We start from the raw sequence: 27,263 nt of genomic DNA, 5'->3' as shown, positions 1-27,263 counted from the left end.
ATTTTCTGTGCAGACCTCCAAATTTTTCTTCAACTGTCTTTTCTACCCTCTTGACTCAATAGTATGTGTTTTCCTTTTCAGGGCTGACCTGCCTCACCTAGAGCCTTCTTTAGCAATTGAACTCTCCTTTCCTCACTCCCACTCTCCTCCATTTACCATTTCACCCCCTCTAGTTCATTTTTGATCAGCAGATTATTAAATCAGAAACTGTGAAAATCTGACATTTTACCCTACTTGAAAGCTGACAGGTTAGCCTGCCACAGTTTTATAATACATACACCAACAGAAAACAGAAGACCCATGGGTCAGAGAAAAATACCATTTATTACTCATGGCAAAAAAACAAAAAGCAACCAAAGCAATATTTTGAATCAAGCGCCCAAGCCCAATTCCTGTAAGGCAACACAATGAGAGCCAGATGTTACCTGTGTATGCAGCAAGGTGTATTACAGGAGAGAAATCCCAAAATGAGGAAGACAGACAGACCTTATCTTTACTCTGGAATGTAAGCAAATCTTCACCAAGGAGAGAGAGGAAGACTTTACTCCCCTGGAATATCTCCAGGGAGGGAAATGTTCTCTATATTATACCAATCAGGAGACAGATCTTCCCTCTGACCCTAAGGTAGACACTATCTCTAATTTTCAAGGATGTTTGCTGTGCAAACCCCTTGCATAGTAGAAAACCTGGCATGCAGAAACCTGCAATATTCCAATACATGATTTCCAATACAAATTTTCCTTTTCTTATCTCCTATCTTCAAATATATCTCATATAATCTGTGCTCACTGCCTTTGTCATCTTACTTCCTTGCATTTTTTCCTGTCATTCCGCTGAAAACTATTCTCTTCAAGATACCTCAATCAAATGGTTGTTTCTTAATTATTCTTGACTTTTTGCAGAATTTAACAATGGCTGAACTTTCTTCCTTTCACCTCTAAAGTACTCCACTGCTGTGACTAGTCTGATTCTTAAGTCTGTGTCCTTTGGTCATCTTTCTTTTCTTCACTTTTTGGGCTTTTTCATTTTGACTAATAAATGTGAACATATCACAGATTGATTTCTCATTCTACATTTGCTCCCCCAAATATATTCTACTTTGAGTTGCAGCTGTCACCTCTGTAGGTGATTGTGATTTACTTCTTATATTCCAAAACTCATCTGCCATCTCTATTTCTGCCTATATCTAATAAATTTTAAAACTAAGAATCAATTCTATGACCTGGCTTTTTAAAATTGTTGTCAGTGGGACTTTCATTCTATCAGTTCTTTAGATTCAAAACCTGAGAATGAGATTGCATGGACTCACTCAAATGCAACAGTCTTTTAACTGGAATTCTTTATGCCATTCTAATCCATTGTCTACACTGTCACCTAAGAAATCACTTGAGCATAAAATCATATTACAGAGTTTGTGGGAGTTAAGGTCTAATCCTTTGACATTTTTATACAGGGTCTCCGTGATTGGACGACTGCTTCCCCCTTCAGTTTCTGCTTGTGCTGTATTTCCCATACTCACCCACGCCACAACAACATGCCAAAGTACTTGCTTTGACCTAAATTCACTGCTCATTTATTCAAACATTTTCTGAACCTACTGTGAACCAGGTATCATGCTGGGCACTGGGGCTATACATATGAGTAAGTTACGGTCTCTCTTAAGAGGGGAATAAAAATGTAAACAAATGCCATAAAGTATGATTTGTAATGCAGGGATACAGAGTGGTTTCCCTCTTCCTAAGGCACTTAAGGTGACAACATAAAAAATGACAAAGAGTAAGGTATTGAAGGATGAGTTGGAATTTGCTCTATGACCATGAAATCGTATTTCAGGTAAAGTAAAAGCGTGCACGGAGATGTGAAATTAAACCCCTTATTTGAAAGTTGTAAATAATTCAGAATGAGCAGACCATAAGATTGAAGATGGGGATAAAAGGATATAATGATGGGAAGGTGGAACTAGGTGATAAAAGACCTTTTCTGTATCAAAGGAGTATGGGCTTTTTCCTGGAGTAGTATGATCAGATTTACTTTTTTAAAAGAAGGTGTTCCATCATAGTAATAATTTATTCAGGCAAGAATGATTGATAGATGCTAAAACTAGTATATGGAAGTTTGACAAATAAAAGATATTTACTAGTCTCTGAATACCTCTCCACGTGATACTCATTACAGTGGGAAAAACAGTAACTTAACCATGGAGAAACCTGGTAGATACCATCTTAACCAATGATCAAAGTTAACCTCACAGTAATGGGACAAATCAACATCATGAACCTCATGATATAATGCACTGAGAAGAATGCAGCACCATCATTTCTGTGGTATTCCTACCAAAACGCAAATTCTGAATCTAATCATGAGGAAATATCTGATAAACCCAGTGAGAAGCATTCTACAAAATCACTGGTCTGGACTCTTTAAAACTGAATATCATGAAAGACAAAGGGGGAAAATAGCAATTAAGGAATTAAGTATACATGAAATCTATGTGTAATGTATAATCTTGGATTTTTCCCTCCCATAAATGGCATTTTGGGGACCAAATGGCAAAATCTGAGTAAGGTCTGCAGATTAGATAATAGTATTTTATCAGTATCAATTTTATGATTTTTTAAATCATACTGGTTATATAAGAGAATTTCTTTTTTAAGGAAGTATACATTGAAATATTTAGAGGTAAAGGGGCATCACATATGCAACTTACTCTCAAATGATTTTTTAAATCATATATAGAACATGTTCACGTATAGGACATGTTTATAGCAGCATTATTCACAGTATCCAAAAGGTAGAAGCTGCTCAGGTGAACATCAGTGAATGAATGTTTAAACAAAATTTGATATATACATAAAATGGAATATTATTCAGCCTTAAAAGGAAGGAAATTCTGACACATCTACATGTGTGATGTCATGGATGAACCTTGAAGACATTATGCTGAGTGAAGAAAGCCAGTCACAAAAGGACAAATATTGTATAATTTCCCTTATATGAGGTACCTAGAGTAGCCAAATTCATAGAGACAGAAATCAGAATGGTGGTTGCCAGAGGCTGGAGGGGAGAGGAATAAGGAATTATTGTTAGATGGATACAGAGTTTCAATTTGGGAGGATGAAAAAGTTTTGGAGATGGGTGGTGGTGATGGTTGCACAACAATGTGAATGTACTCAGTGCAGTGAAACTGTACACTTAAAAACTGGTTAAATTGTAGTTTTATATCATATATATTTGAGTACAACTTTTAGGTAAAAATAAAACATGTAGAGAGGCGAGAATAAAGGAAAAATAGCAAAATGAATAGTTATCTTCTAAAGATACAGATGGAGTTAAGAATGGAAGCAGAGAGACCAATTAAAAGGCTATATAGTAGTAAAGACAAACAAAACAGATGTATCTGAGGATGATTTAAGTGGTACAATTTGAGATTAAGAGGGTAGTATTTTAAAATCATCTATCACATCTAGCTTGTTAACCAAAATACAATAGATATGAGTAGACGCACTAGCTGCTATCTCTGCCTGAGCCTTTACCTGTCTAACACTCATTTATCCTTCATAACTTGACTCAAATGTGACTTCTCTAAGGCCTGCCTACCTGACCCTTTACACAGTCTCTCCTCTTTCCCCTTACCTCTCACCATTTCCTGCACTGAATTAGTCTATCCCCCTTCTTAGCTGTTGTGGTAGCATCTTTTGCATTGATGACATAATGTTTCAAAATAGTTGGTTTATCTCTTTCTTTCATATACTGAGCTCCTTGAGGGCAGAACCAGTTACTGTATGTATGAATCCATGGTACCCTTCATAGTGTGTGCTCAGTAACTGTTTGAATGGAATCAGTAAGTTATTGAGTACTTACACTGTTTTCCTTTATAATGTTCTGTACTTGCCTCTTTCTTTCCAGGCCCCCCCACCCCCAGCTCAAAGTTCATACTCTATTTCAGTAGTCTTGTAATTAGTCTTTCTACTTCTAGTCTGAAGTTTCTCTGCAGTTGCCTTACGTTGATGCCAGATTAATGAAATTCTGTGATTTGGAGTACTTACATAAAAACCCTCCATATCTTCCCATTATCTAAATAATAAAGTCCATATTCACCAGTTAGGAACTGAGACCTTCCACAGTATGTTTTCAGAAGTTACCATGTTTATTTCAAATTCTACTTAACCTACCTGATTAACTTTATTCATCAAATATTTGAGGACCTGCCTTTTGCAAGGCTTTATGAAGAAAGTAAGTTCCCTAAATATGATCTCATCTTTGTGTTCATTTCTTGTTCCCTTCTTTCTTTTTACTATTTTATTTCATCTTAGGGGTAAATAATATTGGGAGAACACTCACCCGTATTCATATTTAAGTAAGTCGTTCCATTTTAAGACAAAACATGAGTGATATAATGAAGTTTAGAATAGGTGGCAAGCCATCCTTCCCATTGTCTGGCTTATTTGCAAAACAGAAACAGACTCACAGAATTAGAGAAAGAACTTATGGTTACCAAGGGGAAGGGTAGCAGGGAGTGATAGTTAGGGAGTTTGGGATTGACATGTACACACTGCTATATTTAAAATGGGTAACCAACAAGGACCTACTGTATAGCACAGGGAACTCTGATTGATATTCTGTAATTATCTAAATGGGAAAAGAATTTGAAAAAGAATAGATACATGTAAATGTGTAACTGAATCACTTTGCTGTACACCTGAAACTAACACAACATTGTTAATCAACTATACTCCAATGTAAAAAATAAGTTCAATAAATGTTTAAACTGAATTAATTCTGTTTAAAAATATAGAAATTTAAGATTATACCATAGAAAGTTATTAATTTATTGTATTAAACCTTTGGAAATCTGCCTATGTTTTCTCTAACGTAGTTCAACTGTTAACCTTTGAGTTTTACTTGCTATTATTATTTGTTGTATCACTTTGAAACACAAAATCAAAACAAATTTAAGAATACTATATTACACGTGGTTTCAAAACTTTCTTTCTGTACTCTCTTTATAGGTTATATGTAAAGTCAGATGTGCAACTGAACTTGACAAACACAAGTAAGTTTCATGAGTAGCAAGATCTATATTTTTTTCACAGTACACTTACCAAGGTAGAAGGGCTTTGTAGTTGAGGATGCCTTAGCAGTTTTATAGAAGATCAAGTAGTTAGATTAGTTCATAGGAAGTGAATTGAGTAATCTGGTCATTCCCCTTCAGCAGTATTGCTGCCAAACACCTTTTTTTGCTGCTCCGTCACTGGCCCACTAAAGATGTCAGATGTTTTAGTACTGTTTCATAGGGTCCACAAATACTCAAGATAGATTATGCTGTTTAGAGTAAGAATATATAGTACAGTTCCATGAAATAAGTAATATTTCAGTGCTGATTCACCTCAGAAATGAGATTGCTAAACCTGGGAATCAGAAGCCTTGGGTTTCAGACCAATCCTCCCACAAACTTGCCAGCTATGCAACTCATCTAACCTCTTGGTACTTTGTTTCCTAAACTACTATAATCCCCTGGATGCATGGATAATTTCAAGGTCCATTTTGCGTTTCAAAGTATATAATTATTATTTTTATTGTTTAATCTGAGAGAATATTAAGATCTAAACTTCTCAAACTAAAATCTTTGTACTTTGCCTGTATACTTAATAAAGATTGCTTGTTACAGATTACACATTACCTTCAATTTTTCCTTGTGTAAATTACTCCCAAAGGCAAACAACATTTTATGATTCCAACTATGGAAAGTGACCAAAATGGAAGATATTAGAATGGCAAATAAATTTCTAGATCATGTTAATTTGGGGTATAAATGTATTTGAACTAGGATTACTTTCATACAGGAAACTGTTCCAGCTACTTGATACAGACAGCCACACCTTACCTGAAGAGTTTAAAAATTAGAAGTGGTCCAATTTTTTTTAGGGGGAAGTGGTTAAGCATTTTACTTTGGGAGTAGTTCTGTACGCATAGTAAATATGCAACTTTATAAGAAGATGAGGTACTGATGAGTGTGTGAAACTCTACGTATATTGTCCCTATGTTCCTCTTTAGTGTTGTTTGAAAGAAATGTTTGCTATAGATAATCAGATGTTCATAAAACTGAACATTGTTTAAAACACATTTCCCTTACCTCTTAAAGTTAATATTAGTGATCAATTTAAATTTATATACTGTATATTAATTTTCCAAGCAAATTATAAAAACCTGATAATTCTTAGAATGGAAAGGTCAATGAAAATGTGCTCAGCAGTTACAAAAATGAAAAATTCAGGATTACTTGAATTAATGTTAAAATAGTCCAATATTATTCTTCCTGGTAGAGACAACTGAATTCAAGTCCACATGAGATTATTTTTAAATTAGTGCTTTAGAATTTCATGCCATTTTTAAATGGCTTAGATACTAATTTCATAATGGCAAAAATATCCCAAGTAACTCTGAGTAGTTATTAAATTTGTATTAAATTAAATTACAAGCAGTTTAAACTGAAGGAATTATTGTACTTAAAGTAAGTACACACTAATTCAGTATTAAGTTTAATTTCTCATTAGTTTTATAAACATCTAATAAACTCATTTTTTTCTTTCAGAATTCTGTTGCATTTGGGCTTTATATTGGCAAGTCTTCTCTTTTTAGTGGTGAACTTGACTTGTGCAATGCTAGTCCACGGAGATGTCCCAGAAAATCAGTTGAAATGGACTGTGTTTGTTCGAGCATTAATTAACGATAGCCTGTTTATTCTTTGTGCCATCTCTTTAGTTAGTTACATATGCAAAATTACAAAAATGTCATCAGCAAATGTCTACCTCGAATCAAAGGTAAGTATATTTCTTAAATTTATACTTGAAAATCTAACTTCAAATCTTCATCCTATGAACCATATTTTAATGGAAATTTTATAATTCTTTAGAAAGCATTCTGAGTGTCAGGTACATTTTTGAGCATGAAAGAATGATCACAAGAAATTAAAAGGTATTCAAAACTGAGCCCTTACTAAACAATGTTTTTTTTAAAAAAGAAGCTCATCATGAGCATATTGTATTTTCTATAACTTATATCCTCTACCCTGGAGGCTAATTAAATGATAGAAACCAGAATTTATACAGATGTATCACAAATAGTCTAATATACAAAGCCATACTAACAACTGAAGATTTCATCAGTAAGGGTGACAGTATTGCCATTAAACAAATTTACCGCATCATGTCTATTCGTATTTGGGTTAGCAACGTTAAGGTGTCATATTGGTAAAGGGGTGTTTATTTGTATAAAGGTTTAGAAGATGTTACTTCACCCCATAATATGAAGTCCCTATGACATTTGAAACAGCTAGTCATGTAACTAAATTTATAAATGCCTTGCTTCTCCCTTTCCTTATACTTTGGGTCAGTAAACAAAAACCAGTGTTAACCTATTAACAGAAAACCGTGAATGTTTCTACTGTTGTTGATTGACAATGTGGTTGAGTGATGAATCAGTGTCCCAGTGTATGTATGGCATTGGATGTGGGGCATAGATGTATGGATATTGGCTCATAGCCCATCGCAGGCTGAGTTCCTCATCTATGCTTCCAGAGTGGTGTTGGACTTGTTGGGCTTATGCATACATACAAGCTTGCTTTAATGTGGCATCATTGCCTATTCACTGAAGATAAACAAGATAGTGTCTTAAACAGAACAGTCTTCTGAAATATTTTTAGACTTCTATATTGTTATTATCCTTAATATAGTCCTACTAAAGTTAATTAAATGCATGGAAATTAACTTGTCCTTTAAGTTTACGTGGAGATGTTACCTTTATTTTTTAAACATATATCAGTAGAAATATAAATATAGAAATAGAAGAGAGAGAGAGACAGATAGACAGACAGACTCACTTTCAACCCATTAATCTCACCCGGAAAATTATTTTATTCAACTTCTAAACTTTTACTTCCTAAAAGTTAAATATTTTAGCTAACTCTGGCTTCAGTTTCAGTGTTAAGAATAATACACTCGTTGTTGTGGTGCATAACCTTTTGGTGTAGCAACAGCATCTTTTCCTAGTGTGATAACATCACCATAGAATCCATACCTCTTGTTGTCTAGTCATAAAGCATACACAGATGTGGTTGAATTTAAAGAGCTTCTTTTCTGAATACCTAGCAACTTTCTAAGTTTGGTTTTACTCACTCTGATATAGAAAATTCTCTGAATAGAGTTAAGTTGCCAGTCTCAGGAGGCAAGTTCATCTGATAACTCCCCCAGAATTATTTCAAATACCTTTCCCTCGCTATCATATGAAAGGTATTAAATTTAAAAGGTACATGGATTCAGAATTCTCTAGGAACACTACAGAGAAACATGTTCAAATACACACCTATAAAGGTAAATATAATATGAGATATTCGATTGTTTTTATTATATGTTCTGTAGTTCTTGGTCTTCCTAATTAGGGTATAAACTTCTTTATTCAAATAGTACGTCATCTTGCTTTCACATTCTCTTTGTAAAATCACTAGGCTCATTTTTGTGTTTTGACTTCTATAACAACATATAGTCATGGCCATTTCTTTTATTCCATCAACAAATGTCTGTTGAGCATTTATATCCTCCACTTTCAAACTGACCTTGTTTCTGGCTATCTCTCAGAGAGTTTCCTTAAAGTTCAGACTTCAGTCTGTTTTTCTCTTTATTCTTCCTTCCTTCTTCTACATATTTGATGATAATGAGATCCTCCATGATTTGTCTCAACCAGTCTTACCTACCTTATTTCTAAATGGCACACAGTATGCTTCCCTGTCTGTATATCCTTAGGCCGTTTCATCTTCCAGGAATGTTTTTCCCTCCCAGTGCTCTATTCCTGTTTGTCCTTATCTTACCCAACTTTAAAGGCATAAGTCTAATGTTACCCCTTTTTATGACCTCAATTTGGTCCCTTCTCCTCCATCTCCAGAATAAAATTTAGAAATAACGCTCTATCTGAATTCTTTTAAATTTAATTTTATTCTTTTAGCAACTAGACCAGTGCTGTGATTTGGTTCTTTTTCAAAGTAGCAACTCTAACTTGCGTTTTAAATATTAGTTATTGTCAATTTGAATAGTTTATTTCTGCTCTTTCATTTTTTAATTTTTGTTCCTTTGTTCCATATCTATGTTCTTATATAGATACTTAATTTATTATTTTGTAAACTAATAAAGGTATTAAGAGCAATATGTTTTCTCAAGTACTGCCTTGGCAACTTTCCATAATATCGCTATATTATAGCAACATTCTTATTTAACAAAAACAAAGAAAATTTTTCCTTTTGGATTCCAGCCATGTCTCAAATACTACATGTTTACACATCAGTGCGAATTACACATTATCTCTACATATAGATAGATACTATCTTTACTCCCTTTGGTGGAAAGTCTAAAATTCAGATATCTGTCCTCTTCAGGCCCCCTAACCTCCATAAGAAATTATCAGTTTTACCCTCTGCTTGATTGTCCATGCATACGAATGTGGCCTACTAAACAATGTAGAATTTCTGTACTCCAGGTTCTTGTTAGAAAAAATTTACTATCAACTGTTAAATTCAAAGGCTTAGTTGCTGGAAAAATTACCTGAAGTATGTACAGTCTGTCCATTTCCCTGTCTATTCCATATCTTCTCCTCTGCCCAATCCAGTTCATTATAGAGTTGTATTCTGAGACTGCATTGTACCCTGGATAGAATTGTCTTTCCCAACATATACTGTGACATTATGCTTTGGCCTACGTCAAGAAATATGTATGAAATTCTTGTAAGAAACATTTATCTTAAAGTCTCTACTGTATTATGTTGTTAAGGATATTGTCCATACAATCAGTGTTCCCTAGAAAAGATCTTTTCCTCCAATTCAGTACTAGGTAAAACATTATTGATTAAATTCTTCTTTTCCCTGGCTACTATGTTGTTCAGAAACAAATATGTGACTCACCTTTATATCAATCGTAGATGACCTTATGATACTCATTTTTGTTTCTGAGTCTACCTCTAGTTTCATCTCACTTTCTTACCCCCACCCCCGCACATTCCTATGTTTATTTTTTATTCTGTGTGTATCTCTGTAACTACTTCAAATTCTCTTTTGCAATGAGGGTGATATAAATAAAAAATGGGATTGGATATACTTTGGGATATGTTTATATCTCTTTTTCAGGTATATTGATTTTTTAATTAATATGAAAAGACCTTAGTGAGAGACAGTATATCATAGTGATTAAGAGCTGGAAACCTGGGATCAGAGAGATAATGATCTAAATAAATACCATCTCTCCTGCTCATTGGCTGTATGACATTGCACAAGTAACAGTACATCTAAGCGTCACTCTCCTGATCTGTAAAATGGAAATAATGACAGTATTGATCTCATAGGCTGTTTGAGGGTAAAAGTAGTACCTACCTTATAAAGATGTTATAAGAATTAAATTAAAATGCATATAAAGTATTTAGTATAATACCTCGCACTTGGGAATGCGCTAACTTACAAATGTTAGCCATTATTATCCTAATGTGTACTAAGGGATGGTAATGTAGCTTCAGGAAGTTCTTGAATACCTGAAATTTTTGGCAAATTGTATCTGGAGACAGATCCTATATATGTAATCAAATTCTCAAAAGGAACGGTGTAAAAGAATAAGGATTACCTGAAGAACAGGATCTCTCTTTTAAATAATTTATTGTAATTTTATTTGACTCTATTTATATCCCATCCCACACAGATTTTGTAAGGGTTGAAGTCTCTGATAGATTACATTTCATTGTTTAACTCATTTTTCTTAGAAATTTTTGGAACATGTATTGTTAAAATTATGTAATGGCCTTTTTATTTGATTTTTTTTCTTTTCTTGATATTAGCTTTTAAGTTTTTGTCTGTTGCTTACATTTCAAGTGTGTCTCATTAACTTTAAACAAAATATTTTAGAGTATTTTTATATAAACTCTTTATAGTGTAAACAAATAGTTTATATTTATTGATATGATTGTTGGTTTGGTCCTTTTCTCCCATTAAGGTTTTTTATTGCTGTTTGCTTTGCCTTTATTTGTATGATTTCTGTGGTATATTTGAAATTATTTACTTTTATCAGAATTATAACTTTTAACATTAAAATGCATACAATAAAATTATTTTTATTCTAATATTCCTTTCCATTTTAGAAAAAAATAAGCATATTTATAAAAATATAGGAGACGTATCATTTTTAATGGAAAAAATAACCAATTGGCAGAAAAAGGTATAAACCGATGGTAGATGCTTAGTCCCTATAATGGCAAGTTGGAATTATCTACATGAAAGACCACTCAAAGGTGGGGTGGGAATAAAAGTTAAGCTTTCAGCCTTACATCTCTGGTCAAGGACACATACAATTTTATACCTGCATAAGAGTGTAAAAGGAATCATTATCTGACTCAAGGTCAGCTTATCTCCCTGCCCAGTTAGCCATTTACAAATAATGCATTTTCTCTCTCTCTCCCGAATGTCTAACAGTTTTAATTACTATGTAAACCTTTCTGTCCCATGTTCACTCAATCCTTGAGCCATATTAATTAATGTATTAGGATGGAGGCATCATTAGCATCTTGCAGAGACACAGTAACATTCAGCTAAACAACATTTCTGATCTTTCATGCAGACCAGCTGATCCTATAAGACTAAAGAAGGAGTGTATGGTAATTTAGGCCATAATTAAAGAAATAGGCTAAAATGCCATTAATGTCTCACTTCCACCACCCTGAAATATGACTTCACCAGAATTTGGTGAGGATGGTGGTAAAAAAAAAATAGAGGCTGCATCATCCTCTGTAATAGGAATTATTGCCACCTTCCCAATATTCTGTTATAATTTCTCTCCTGAGTCACTGGGATTTTCTTTATCTATCTTAAGCTGTGGTATGTCTTTAATTTACTGCTTTCATTCCTCCAGTTCTTATACCCCAAGCCTTATTTCCTATTCTGTTCTACTCTGCTGCTGAGCCAACCCTCCACACACTTATCCCATTTGAAAAATCCCTGCTTACAACCCTGGGTTTATATCTTTTACCTACTCCTAAGCTCAAGTAGCTTCCCCTTGTACTTCTAGACTCTTTTACTAGACCAGCCAGCATTTTCAGAATTTTTTATTTTTCCATGGTCATAAGGTCCATCCACTAAAAGCCATCTATTCTGTAATGGTAGGGTCATAGGAGCCAGATATCTAATTTCATTGTGTCTTAGCACAGTGAAACTCTTTTTGAGACTGTTTTAGGCCATATAATTATCAAAATACATTTTAAAATTTACTAATTGAGACTACCTTATTTTCTTATTTTTCATTCTAATTTCAAAACGGAAGTAGCGTTTGTGAGATGAATTCAAAAACCATGTGCAGGGTTCTACTTCTGGTATTGGCTGAGTAGCTTCCATTGGACCCAACCTTCTACAGAAAGCAAAGATAAATTCTGGACAAAATATAAAAAGCACTGAAGGCACTGGAGAGCAACCCCTTAGAAGAAGGAACCGACACAGTGAGTTTCCTATTTTTTACAGCTTCTAGCCTGAGGGAAGTCCCATCCATGGGGCAGCCAAAACTTGAAGAGAAACCTTCTATTTTACTTGCTTGAAGAATCATAGGACAAAATTCAAGAAACTATTCCAGATGGAAAGTGAGTGGGAAATCTCGGGAAGAAGATAGCCAGATAGAGGAAGCTCCAAATTCTGATTATGAACTCTGCCAAATTTTTATCCGATACCTGAACTAAGCATGTGCAGGACATACTCCAAGCAGCAGCACAGTTAAGGATAAAGAAATTGAACTGAGATTTCAGCTGCTATCCATTCATGGGAGATAGTTTGGGATTTGAGTCTAGCCAGGTTAATTATTTGCTAAAAATAAATTTTAAAAAAAATTTAAGGGAAAAAAAGAAAAAATACTTTTCAGAGGACTATAACAACATCCAGACTCTAAAACATGGCACTCACAATGTCCAAAACACAATCCAAGGTCTCTAGATACATGAAGAAACAGGAAAAATTTAACTCATACTCAAGAACAAAAATCAAAACTCAAAAAGCAATCATTGGTGGCAGTCCCCCACAGATGACCCAGATGTTGGATTTATCAGACAAAGATTTTATAATATGCTCAAGGATGTGAAGGAAAATATACTTGAATGAATGAATAAATAAGAAATCTCAGAGAAATAGAAACTATTTTTAAAAACTACCAGAAATTTTAGAATTAAAAAATACAATATTTAAATAGTCACTAGTTGTGCTTAGCAGCAGATTGGAGATGAAAGAAGAGTCAGTGAACTTAAATCAACAGAAATTATCCAATCTGAAGAACAGAGGATATTGGGGGTAAAGATGATAATAAAATGAACAGAGCCTCAGGGCCAAATTATGTATAATTGGAATTCCCAAAGGAAAAGAGGGAGAAAATGAGATTGGAAAAAAATATTTGAAGAAATATGACCTAAATTTTCCAGTTTTGATGAAAGACATAAATTTATAGTTTCATGAAGCTCAACTAAGCCCAATCAGGATAAATATATAGACAATCTTACCTAAGTTCATTGTACTCCAAGTGCTTAAAACCAAAAAGAAAAAGAAAATTTTGAGAGCAAAGAAAAATGACATATACATAAGGGAACATTGATTCAAATGATCACTCACTTCTCATCAGATATAATGGAGCCAGAAAACTTGGTAACAATGTCTTTGAAATGCTGAAAGAAAAATGCTGTCAACTCTGAAATCTACATCAAGTGAAAATATTCATAAAGAATGATGAAGAAATAAAAAACATCTTCAGGTAAAAGAAAACTAAGAGGGTTCATTATCGACAGACCTATACTACAAGAAATGCTAAGAAAATTCTCAGACTGATGGGAAATAAAATCGGCTTGGATTTTAGCTCTTCAGGAAGGAATGAAGAACACAAGAAATAATAAATATGTGGGTAAATATAATTTCTTAATTTCTTTAAAATAAATGTGACTGTGCAAAGCAAAAATTATAACATGTGAGGCTTACATATGTAGATATAATACATAATTCTCTATATAGTATATATAACAACTATAGCACTGTAGCATCAAGGACAGGGCCTATATGGTTGCAATTCTCACATTTTACATCAGTGGTATGATATTAACTATTGCTTAGACTATGAAAAGTTAAGGATATATATTATAATCCCTAGAGCAGTGATTCTCAAATTTTTTGGTCTCAAGCTCCCATTACACTCCTAAGAATTATTGAGGACCCCAAAGAGCTTTTGTTTATGTAGATTATATCTACCTATATATACATTTTAGAAAAAAAAATTGAGAAATTTTAAAAATATTCATTTATTGATTTAAAATGCCAATAATAAATCCATTCTATGTTAACACGAATAACATTTTATGCTAAATAATTATATTTTCCAAAACAAAAATAAATAGCGAGAAGATTGACATTGTTATACATTTTGCAAATCTCTTTAATGTCTGACATAATAGAAGACAGCTGGATTTTCATGTCTGCTTCTGCATTCAATCTGTTGTGATATGTTGTTTAGGTTGAAGTATATGAAGAAAATCCATCCTCACAAATATATGTAGTTGGAAAATGGAGGAGAATTTTAATAGCCTTTTCAGATAATTGTGGATATTCTTCTCTAATACTACACCAAAACTCTGAAGTGGAGGTTTCTTAAAGGTTAGTTGCCATGTGGAATCTAAAATGATATTAGTGAACTTTCTGTACTCTCCATTGGTCTATCTTGCACTTTGAATGAGTTTGTAACATCATGCATTGATCATTAGAAAAGAGTGGTCACAGATCTTCAAAATGTTGATACATTTCATTAGACAATAACCTAAATCACATTTGTTAATATCACCAGCAATCTCATTCGAAAAGTATTTAAGTTTTGGGAAGCTGCCAGTCTTACAGTGGATACAAACGCTTACAAGTTTTCAAAAATTCTGATTTTCACTTGAAAGTTCATATTTCATCATTGGCCATAAATACTGTCAGATGTTTTCTTTGACATGACAGGCTCATTTCATTTATTTTTCAAAAAATATATGCCCATTAACCAAGTCTGAATAACCATTGTTTGTCTGCCATAGTTGTCTGTTAAGTAGAAAATGGGATTTCATGAAAAAAGTGGTTAGTTCAGCTCACAAGTCAAGTAATCACATAAGTGCTTCTCCTCTCCTCAAGAATGCTTCAGGATGCGGCAGAATTTCTTTAAGTGTGTGTCTTATTTCATCACACAGGATATTAAATAGACACGTACTCTAGGGTCAATATTTAATAAATATTTTCACTGCTTCATCAATGATATTCTTTTTTTCTTTCTTTTCTTTTTTTTTTTTTTGTCTGCATTGGGTCTTCATTGCTGCGCGTGGGCTTTCTCTAGTTGCAGAGAACAGGGGCTACTCTTTGTTGCAGTGCACAGGCTTCTCATTGCAGTGGCTTCTCTTGCTGCGGTGCACAGGATCTAGGTGCGCAGGCTTCAGTGGTTGCAGCACTCGGGCTCAGTAGTTGTGGCTCACGGGCTCTAGGGTGAGCGGGCTTCAGTAGTTGTGGCTCACAGGCCTAGTTGTTCCACAGCATGTGGGATCTTCCTGGAACAGGGATCAAACCCGTGTCCCCTGCATTGGCAGGTGGATTCTTAACCACTGTACCACCAGGGAAGTCCCTTCATCAAGGAGATTCTTAAGTGAAGCTTTCTTTTTTAACTGGGAGTGCATAGTAGTGAAGAATACAATACAGTTTGGTGATACTGCATTGATTTGTGCTAAGACCGAAAGTTTTACCCACCATTGCTTTTGTACCATTAGTGAGATTATCAGTACAATTGGCCCAGGATAAACAATCAGAAGAATTTTCAACACTTTGAATATTTCAGTACTACTTGTGTTTCTTCTCAGGCATTGACATAAAAGAATGCCCTCTTGGATGATTAGTTGCTACTGAATGAATATAAACAAAATGCTGAATGAATTTTGAATATAAAAAAATTATGAATATAATTGATGAATATAAACAAAATTAGTCCTTCTATATCAGATTAATATATTTGTAAGGCAAAAATACAAGTCTATTGACGACATTAAATCACTATGTTTTCAGCTAAATCTTTGAATCAGTGAATTTCTATCTTGGAAAATGACAGTGCCATAATTTCTTTTATGGACTTTTCATCCAGCAGGCATTCAGCAATATTAACTGTACAAGGCTTTACTAGTCTCTCAGCTACTATGAGTGCTTCGCCAGCCAATGCAATATAGTAATTTAGCCTGTAAAATGCCTGAGTGGCTTTTTAATTTCTAGTTTGGAAAGTAATAAAAACAATTTGTGGTGTTTAAAGTGCTCACCACACCTGCATTTAAAATTTCAATTCCTTGTGCTTGAAACTCTGAATGATTTGTCTCAAAATGATGCTGCAGCTTAACTTGGACATAATGTTCTGTCACAGCAGACACAATAAGGTAAATTATTAACGTTTATAAAACCTATTGAAAGTTAGTTTTCATTGCACTTCATTTGATAAAACAAAACAAGAAATCAGTTTCACCCAATTACTTTGATGTAGATTTCTTTCTTCATTGAACCAGAGAATTCTAACACTTTCATCTTTCTCAGCATCTTAGAGGTAAACAAAGAAGCTGTATGTAGAGAAAAATATTTTTTATTGTGACAAAATATACGTAACATAAAATTTACCATTTTAACCAGTTTTAAATGTACAGTTCAGTGGCATTAAGTACATTCACACTGTTGTGCAACCATCACCACTATCCATCTCCAGAACATCTTCATCCCATACTGAAACTTTGTACGAATGAAACAGTAAGTCCCCAATCCTCAGCCAATAATCCATTCTTAAATATGAAAAAAATTTTCATCTTAGAGTAAAATTATTAATTTCTAAAATAGTTTAATATTAAATTAAAATTTTTTTAAGTGTTTGAAAAAAATTCTTAAATATTATAAAACAAATCTGTAAATTGTACGTATTCTTGTTGTGCTGCCATGTAGATACAAGGAAAATTTTAGGATTTCCAAATAACTACTTGTTTGGTAATAATGAGGTTTTATCAGATATAGCAGGTATAACCAAAGAAAACTAACAAGAACCCAGTAAAGGTACAGAGAACAAGCTGAGTTAATCTCTGAAAATGCATATATTTATACCCTAATTCTATTATATCAGGAACCTAGAAAACACAAGAACACACATGTACACAGAGTGTTGAAACCATCATATATCATAGAGCCACTGGGAAACTCTGCTGTATATACAAAAGAGAATGAGAATATAATAGGCAAATAACATCTTATTACTCTTTTTTTTAATCATTTTGATTTTGATCTTTAAGGTCCCTGGACCACACTTTAAGAACTGTTGCCCTAGAACAACCACTTAAGGCAAAAAGCAAAACAAAACAAAACAAAGAAATAGAAAAGTATAGTTAAAAGTTCAATGGATAAATTAAAATGGAGTTCTAAAAAATATTCAGTTAACCCACAAGAATGCAGAAAATGATGGATAGAGGAACAACAAATAAACAATGTCAACAACAAAGCACAAGAAGGGCAAACAGAAAGCAAATAGTAAAATGTAAGACCTAAATCTAAACATATCACTAATTATATTAAATGTTAATGGAGTAAACACTCCTGTTAAAATGTAGAGACTGTCAAAATGAATTTCTAAAAAAACAAGGCCCATCTATACTCTGGCTTCCGGAATGCACTTTAAATAAATATAAAGACAGATAATAAGTTAAAAATAATTAGATGGAAACTAATATACTATTCATTCAGTAAGTATTAGAAGGCACTTTAATATCAGATAAAAGAGACTTCAAAACAAAGGGTATTACCAGATATAAAAAGGTAAGCAAAGGATATTACCAAATATAAAGAGGTACATTTCATCAGAAAGACATAAAAATCATAAATGTGTACATGAAGCCAAATTGTAGGAATAAAGAGGGGAAAAAAGACTTACCAAATAGTAAGAAAAAAAGGGGGAAAAATCTCTACAATCATAGATGGAGATTTTAATGCCCCATACTCAGAAGTTGATAAAAGAAAAAATCAGTAGACATAGAAAATCTGAACAACACTATCAACACCTCTGAGCTAACTGACTCCCAATAACTGGAGAATATACATTCCTTTCAGTTGATCATGGAAGTGGTCATCAAAATAAACCATACAGTGGACCATAAGACAGGTATCAATCAAAGAATGAAAAGGACTGGAATCAAAGAATGTAGTCTGGCCACAATGCAATTAAGTATCAATAACAACATGATATCTTCTTAAAAATCCAAATATTTAGAAATTATGCAACATAATTACAAATAACCCATGGGAAAAAGAAGAAATCACAAGGGAAATTAGAAAATATTTCAAACTGAAGAATAGTGAAAAACAATATACCAATATTTGTGGGATGCAGCTAAAATAATGCTTGAAGAGAAAAATACAGCTTTAAATGCTATATTAGAAAAGGAGAAAGATATAAAATCAGTGACCTAAGGTTTCACCTTAGAAAAAGCTGGGGGAAACTATGAAAAAGTTTTTTGTTTTTTGTTTTTAAGTAAGCCCAAAGTAAGTAGAAGAACTGAAATAATAAAGGTAAAAATAGAGATCAGTGAAACAGAAAATAAACTATAGAGAAATTAAAGCCAAAAGTTAATTCTTCTAATAGGTCAACAAATTTGATGTACCAAAAAAGGCAGAGTGAAAATACAAATTGCCAATACCATGAATAAAAGAGGGACAATCACAATAGATCTTATAGACATTAAAAGAAAAATGAGGGAATATTATGAGCAAATCCTTGTGGATAAATTTGACAACTTAGATGAAATGGACAAATTTAAAAAAATACAACATAACAAAATTAATTAAAGATAAAATACCAAATATAAATAGCCCCATATTTATTAAAGAAATTGAATTTGTTATCAGAAATTTCTCCCAAAACTCCAAACCTAGATGGTTTCACTGGTTAATTTTATCAAATATTTAAAGAAGAAATAGCACCAATAGTAAACAAACTCTTTTGAAAATAGAGGAGAAAGGAACACTTCCTAACATGTTTTATGAGAACAGCATTACTCTGATACCAAAACTTAACAAAGACATTATTAAACAAAAATTAGAGGCTTCTCTGGTGGCACAGTGGTTGGGAGTCCGCCTGCCGATGCAGGGACACAGGTTCGTGCCCCGGTCAGGGAAGATCCCACATGCCGCGGAGCGGCTGGGCCCGTGAGCCATGGCCACTGAGCCTGAGCGTCCGGAGACTCTGCTCAGCAGTGGGAGAGGCCACAGCAGTGAGAGGCCTGCGTACCGCAAAAAAAAAAAAAAAATTAAAAATAGATAAATAAATAAAAATTATACACTAGTACCTCTTATACTTAGAGATACAGAATCTAAGCAACATATAAAAAGGATAATACATCATGACTAAAAAGAGTTTATCCCAGGAATGCAACATTGGTTTAACATTTGAAAATCAGTCACTGTAATTCACTACATTGAGAGAACAAAGGAGAAAAACCAAATAATCATTTGAATAGATGTAGAAAAAACATTTGACAGAATTCAACACCGTGAATTTTAAATTCATGATTTAAAATAACATGATTAAAAATTTAATAACATGAATAAAATTCATGATTTAAAAATAACAACAATGAAATGTTCAGCCAATAGGGAATAGAAGGAATGTTCCTCAATCTGATAAAGGAGGTCTGTAAAAAACCTGCAATCAGTGTCATACTTAACGTATTGAATGTTTTGCCCCTAAGGTTGGGAACAAAGCAAGGATGCCCACTCTCACCATTTCTATTCAATATTCTAATAAAACAAAAATAAAAAGGTATGAAATTGGAAATTAAGAAGTAAAACTGTCTCTAATTGCAGATAACATGATTGTTTATGTAAAGCATCCTAAGGAATCTACTAAACAGCTACTAGCAAATTCTCAGAAAATTACATTGTATTTTCATATATACCAGGAGCAATCAGTTAGAAAATGAAATTCAAAAAGCAATTCTATAACATTAATAGCATAAAAAAACAAAATACTTAGGAATAAATTTTGCAAAAAACAAGCAATACCTCTATACTAAAAACTATAAAATAATACTGAGAGAAATTAAAAAGACATAAATCAATGAAGACCATTGTTCATGGATTGGAAGATACAGTATTTTTAAGATAGCAATTCTCCCCAAAATGATCTATAGATTCAATGCAATCCCAATCATAATACTACCTTGAGGTTTTAAAAAATAGAAATTGACAAGTTTATTCTAAAATTTATATGGAAATAAAAAGGACCCAAAATACTTAAAAAGTAGCACTTTCCAATAGAACTTTCTGCGATGATGAAAATATTCTATATCTGCACTATTCAGTATGTGACTACTGAGCACTCGAAAGAGGGCTAGTCCGAAAGAAACCGATCTTTTAATTTAATTTAGTTTAAATGTAAATATGTAAGTACTCACATGTGGCTAATGGCTATTATATTGAACAGTGCAGAAGGTAACTCTGAAAAAGAAGAGGACTTAGACTACATGACTTTGAAACTTAGTATAAAGCTACAGTAATTAAGACAGTGTGTTACTGGCATAAAACAGATCAATGAAACAGAATAGAGAGCCTGGAAACAATCCACACTTATATAGTCTTTGATTTTTGACAAAGAAGCTAAAGCAATTCAAAGGGAAAGGAAGTCTTTTTAGCTAGTAGTGCTGGAAGAACTGGTTATCCACATGAAATAAAATGAAACTTTAGTTCCATCTCATATTATACACACACACACAAATTCAAAATGGATCGCAAACTTAAATATAACTGAAAAAATTCTAAAGCTTTTAAAACCAAACACAGGAGACTCTCTTTACAATTTGGGTATAGGCAAAGGTCTCTTAGGCAGGTCATTGAAAGTAATCACAAGAGAATAAATTCATAAACTAGACTTAATTAAAATTTAAAATTTCCCATCAAAAGACAAGACTAAGAAAATGCAAAGGCAAGCCACAGACTTCAAGAAAATATTTGCAATACATACATCTGATAAGGAACTCATTTCCAGCATACATAGAGACCACCTACAACTCAATAATTTTCAAAAAGACAACCCAATCTAAAAATGGTCAAAGATATGAACAGACTTTTCACAAAGAAGATATACAAATGGCCAATAAGCACAATATAATTAGTCACCTGGGGAAATGCAAATTAAAACCAAAATATCCACCAGCATGGCTAAAATGAAAAAGACTGACAACCCCAAATGTTGTCTAGGAATTGGAACAACTGGAACTCCCATACTCTGTTGGAAGTACATCCATTTTGGAAAAAGATCTGGCAGTTTCTTATACAGCTGAACTTATACCTACCATATCACCCAGCAATTCCACTGTTAGATATTTACCTAAAAGAAGTGAAAGCAGCGTATGTCCAGAAAAAGATTTGAATAAGAACGTTCAGAAACAGTCCATCAACAGAAAAAATGGATAAACAAATTCTCACGTAAACAAACTCATGTAATTATACAGTGGAATTAGTGTGGCTAACTGTCCTGGTTTGCCTGGAACTGAGAAGTTTTGGGGGACGTGGGACTTTCAGTCTAAAAGTAGGAAACTTTTTTTTTAATAGGAAACTTATGAGCAAACCAGGAATTGGTCACCCTAATAGTCCACCTCAGCAATACAAACACCTAACTACTGGTACATCCAACAACATGGATGAATCTCAAAACATTATGCTAAGTGAATGATACCTACACAAGGAGTTCATATCCTATGATTCCATTTATGTGAAGTTCTAGAGTAGGCAGAACTAAGTTGTGGTAAAAGACAAAAGCAGGAGAGTATTTGCGCTGGGGAGTTGGCTGATGGGGAAGGGATGTGAGGGAATGTTCGGGAGTGATGGTAATGTTCTCTATTTGTATACACATTTGTCAAAACTCAATGAATGGTAAGTTGAGGTTTCTGCATATCTGCATCTAAAAATACCTGCAAACAAATACTGAACTCTAGTCAATGATATGCATGCTGGAGTGAGGTCTAACTCTTCTTTACTTGTCAAGTGTGGAATTTCTAAAAATGTGGTATGTAGATGTCAGAGGTGGAGGAAGGGAGAATCATTCCTTGAGGATTGCTCCTGAGTGGAATTGTTTGTCATGACTTTTCAGTTTAGGAAGATTTTCTTTAACTTTTTGAGAGCACTTTCCAGGTGGCTGAATCCTTATCTTTTGTTTTATAATCCTGTATTTTGTGAGAAGGATCTTATTTTGTTTTCTAAATCGGTGGGCTTCTTTCTCTATGTATGTAATTTGACTGCAATTTTATTAATTGCTTTGATATTATTCTTTGCTCTTTTCTCATACTTTTGTAGTTTTTATAGTATTTACAAGTATAAGCAGAGTATCTCCATATTATAAGATGTATTTTTAGCAGTCACTTTATATCTCAAAGCAGTGACTGTAAATTTACTTATGGTTATATTAAAGGACAGTAACGCTTACAGCATTCTAACTTTTCTTGCTACCTAACTTTTCTTTAATAATATAGTACTTTTAAAATGGAAACTGGATTGCTTTTAGATCAGCTTTTTATTAACAACATTTTTGGGGGGATTCACAAAAATAAAAATGTACATTGTAGAAAATTTTAGCCTTGATTAAAAAATTTAATCTTGCTAGAATTTTATTTATTTTCACACATCCTTTTTGCTATGGTAGTAGGTCAGCTCAGAGAAGGTACTCTTTTGCTATTTCAACGTCTTTCAAGATATATTTCATCTTTTAGTTTGCTTTCTTCTCATATACCTCTAAAATGTGTTGTTCTTGTAAGGAAATCAGCTATAATAATGGTTCTCAATCCTACCAAACCCAGTGACCCCTTCTAATAACATTTTAATAACCTATGTCTATCTGAAATTAATAGATTGTTTAACATAACTACACACACAACTTCAAATGTTCAGTGCAATTGCCCTAACTGTAATATAAAGAGGAAATAAAAGGAAAGTAATTAATAAATATTTCAGTATGTAAATTTGGGGTGATGTAGTAGTCAGATGCTTGTATCTATACATAGAAATTGTGACTGAGACAGCTATAAATGCACACTGTTACAGGTGTGTTGCTTTGGTGCTTTACATACCACAAGCAGTATTGTTGTCAGTTTCATGCCTTTCTGAAATAGTTGACCATTCTTGATAAAGTTCTGAACAAAAAACGAAGGACAAATTTCCCTCAATTTACAGTATTTGGGGAAATGGTGAAAGGCTTAGTAATAAAATATTTTGGATTTGAAAGTGCATTTGGGTGCCTGCATCATTTTGTCATCAACATAACAGCATCAACAGAGGAATAACATCAACTAACAGAATCTAATAGAACAAAGCAAATAGCACAGGAGTTGTATTTCTATTTTAATTTTTCATCTTACTGGAAATTAAGTGTGTCAAATGGACTAATGCTTTTATTTCCCATTCTTTTCTCATTATGACAAAACTACCTCTCTGATTAACATCAATTAAAGCTCAGATCTTTTGCCAAGTTTTTTATTCCTATACTACTTAAGGTAACCTTGGCAGAAAAAAATTTTCCTCCAGCTGCCACTGGGCAAGTTGGCAAAGAACTTATTTGTATTAACAGGGTAGTTTAAACACAAGTGGTTCTAAAAATAGGAATTGTAAAGTAAGATAATCAAGAGTTTATTTCAACTGGTGCTCACTCAGTGTTTTCTAGGAGTGCATTGCAAGAGGTGACTATATTGTATATGGATGAATGGCCTGTCATGACAAATGTACGGGGTTTAATGATGATGAATTTTTTTCTTTTAGGGTATGTCTCTGTGCCAGACTGTTGTCGTAGGCTCTGTAGTCATTCTTCTCTACTCTTCAAGAGCATGTTATAATTTGGTGGTGATCACCATATCTCAGGATACATTAGAAAGTCCATTTAATTATGGCTGGGATAATCTTTCAGATAAGGTAAGTACCTAGCATGTATTGCCAATCTAAGTGTATGATAATGAAGTTAGCCTGACTAGGAGAACGTTTTAAGTGTTTGACTTACAAACACTTTTATGGAATCTCTAGCTACTATCAGTAATCATACTTAAAAGTTCTATGTTTAAAAATCCTCATTTATATGTGGCACTTGAAATCATTCTTCAGAGAGAACTTCTCTCAAAGTAGTATTTTCTTTTCTTTTTGTTAATAATACTAACAGTGCCTTAAATCTATTGGTCATAAACCTATTTTACTAGTTTTTAAAGGATAGTATTTAAATATCTCTAGATAAATTGGTTACCTGTCATTAACTAATGAATATGGTTATATATTTAATTTGTTAGGATGAAATTAATTCTCTCTTACCCAAAAGCTACATATAACCTAAATATTTGGTTCAGTTTTAGATGTATGACTTATGAAAATCTGGCATTATCAGTCTTGATAATGGGAGAGCATTCGTAGTTCCTTGGATGTCCAGGTGTTTTCTGTAGTGATTCCTGGTGTCCTAGCTGTGCATATTTGACTTCCCAGCATTCTCCATCCTTTACCTAGAAGTACATTTTGACATGGGTACATGTCATATCTTTATTTATATTAATTTAACTTTGTACTGAATTTAAGGCATTGTGGGATACTATTTTATCTGAATTTCAGTTACCTTTCTAAGAAGGAATTTTCACGTGTGGTTCCATGTAGCAGATTCCCTTCACTCCTTTTCCCATTTCTCTCTTCCCACATCTATTAGAATAGAAACAAATCCAACATGGAGTTTAAGCCCAAAAGCATGTTTTTAAGTAGCAACAGAGCTGAGCGACTTGCATGTTACATTTCTCTACAGGTATAACTCAGGGTAAGTGTAACTATTTTGCCTTTGGAGCAGCTGGAACCAGTAGTCTCTTTTATAATTCTCCTTAGACTATGGGGCCTAAACTGTCTACCCCATTACCCATGGATTTAAAATATTTTCATAAATTGATGTATTGAAAAAGTTAGTACCTCTTTATTCTACTTAATAGCAAAGCATTTTTATGACCTTTAAAGGGTAAATATCACTACATGAGAAACCATAAAATATAGAAAATTAATTTAGAGTTTTATGTGCTTGTAAGTTGATGTTTTAACTTACCCTACCTGAAGCAAGTTGATTGTGGAGGGTGATTTCTTATACATAAAACAGATTTTAAAATTGCTCTGCCATATTCTATTTACAGGCTCATGTAAAAGACATAAGTGGAGAAGAGTATATAGTATTTGGAATGGTCCTCTTTCTGTGGGAACATGTGCCAGCATGGTCGGTGGTACTGTTTTTCCGAGCACAGAGATTAAACCAGAACTTGGTATGATGTCATAATATTACCTAATGTTTGTTCTCCTTATTTTAAAAAATAATGGAACATTTATATTGATTTTCTATTTTTGGCAAAGACTAAAAAGCATTATAGATCCAGGCCTCCTTTCCTAGTTGAAAAGTAAATCTTCTTATGCTATCTAATACTTTGTTCACAGGCACCTGCTGGCATGATAAATAGTCACAGTTACAGTTCCAGAGCATACTTCTTTGACAATCCAAGACGATATGATAGTGATGATGACTTGCCAAGACTGGGAAGTTCAAGAGAAGGAAGGTAGATGTACTGAATTAGTACTGACATAGATTCAAGAGAACAAATCTAAGCTTTAACCCAAATATGAAAAGGGTGATTTGCTGATATATGTCAATAAATAAGATCATTTAACAATGGAGCTTAGAACAGTAGATGTTAAACCCATGATGGGACCTGTACTATAAAGAATTATCATGTGATTCTAAGCCCATATATTACCTTTATTTGAGAAATGCCTTTGGGGGTAAAATGGTACCATTTCATTGCAGGATTCCTTGTTAGTTCAGAGCTGATGGGGGTTGGTGAGCAGGGAAGAAATACTATTATAGTGATTTTATATGTTTCCATATCTAGTCTGCTGTTCAAAATCCACAGAGAAACCCTAGATAAACTTGCAAAGCTTAGTGCCATAGAAAATCTTCATGTGCCCTACTTGTTCCAAAATCTTTGCAAGCCCATACCATTAGCTATGTGGCAGTGCAAAGAGAAAACCTTAATGCACACCTTAATGCTTTGAGTTTGATGTAGCATTTTCTATAATCCTTACTTCCTCTGGACAAGTTACTTAACCTCAGTTTTTTTAGTCTGTTTTCATCTGTTAGATAGGGATTATAATAGAACCTATCTGATAGGATGGTTGTAAAGATTAAATGAGTGTGTGTGTGTGTGTAAACATACTGTACATATGTATGTATATTCACATATATATACACACACACAAACATGTCTTAGAATAGAACCTACTACATAATAAGCACTATATTGTTATTATTATTATCTGATAATCAAGTTCTACTAGTTTTGAGTGGTATTAATTCATTATTTTCTAATATGTGATATAGAATCAAGGATATTAGATAAAAGTCATTGAATTTTGTAGAGAACCATTATGTTATTTAGCAAAGAACATATTTCAATATATTCGATACTAACTGTATTATAAAATTCATTGAAAACTAAAAATGCCAACATGACTTATTACATCCTGATCACAGTCCTTTGGCTTTTTTGCCCTTTTTTGTTGCAGTTTATCAAATTCACAAGGTTTGGGCTGGTATGGCACCATGACTGGGTGTGGCAGCAACAGTTACACAGTCTCTCCCCACCTGAATGGACCTATGACAGATACTGCTCCTTTGCTCTTTACTTGTAGTAATTTAGATATGAACAATCACCATAGCTTATATGTAACACCACAAAACTGATGGCATTACCAAGTCGTGATTCTTCAATCGTTTTCCATGAATGTGTATATCCTGTGTGTTTAAATTACATCTACATAAACATTCCATTATCTGTTGCAACCGAAAACCAAGCCTCGAAATGTGGCCGTGTCCAGTGGGGGACACGGCTGTTACTTTTGACCTCGTCCTGGTAAAGTGAAGTGCAGTGGAAAGTTTGGAGCAGGAGAAAAGAGGGATTAGATCTTAAGGCACTTGATGGCCTCCAAGCATCCTGACTTTGGAACGTCAAATGCATAGTTGCATATTTGCACTTTTATCTTTGTCCTGAAAGAGTACACTGCAGTCCCCAAAGTCATACCCAGTGTTCACATTGGGATATTATGTTGTACACCGAATTAGGAGGCAATTTCCCTACAAAAATCAAAGCCT

The 27,263-nt window shown here is 33.5% G+C and overlaps 1 protein-coding gene across 1 annotated transcript in view; it reads left to right on the top strand.

Moving 5' to 3' along the window:
* The window catches only part of GPR137C (G protein-coupled receptor 137C), a gene marked incomplete at both ends in the record, with an annotated part of 52,327 nt that extends 25,472 nt beyond the window's left edge, over window positions 1-26,855 (top strand). The window contains 6 exons of the mRNA XM_082649093.1: window positions 5,010-5,053; window positions 6,593-6,821; window positions 23,873-24,022; window positions 25,258-25,383; window positions 25,553-25,671; window positions 26,678-26,855. Coding sequence (XP_082505219.1) covers window positions 5,010-5,053; window positions 6,593-6,821; window positions 23,873-24,022; window positions 25,258-25,383; window positions 25,553-25,671; window positions 26,678-26,855 — 846 coding nt within the window. The remainder of the gene's footprint in view (window positions 1-5,009; window positions 5,054-6,592; window positions 6,822-23,872; window positions 24,023-25,257; window positions 25,384-25,552; window positions 25,672-26,677) is intronic.
* Between the last annotated feature and the right edge of the window lie 408 nt (window positions 26,856-27,263).

Source organism: Grampus griseus (assembly GCF_964374135.1).
Source record: "Grampus griseus genome assembly, chromosome: 2".
Taxonomy (NCBI): Eukaryota; Metazoa; Chordata; class Mammalia; order Artiodactyla; family Delphinidae; genus Grampus; species Grampus griseus.
The sequence above is the reverse complement of the archived record's forward strand: the minus strand, read 5'-3'. Positions and strand labels throughout refer to the sequence as shown.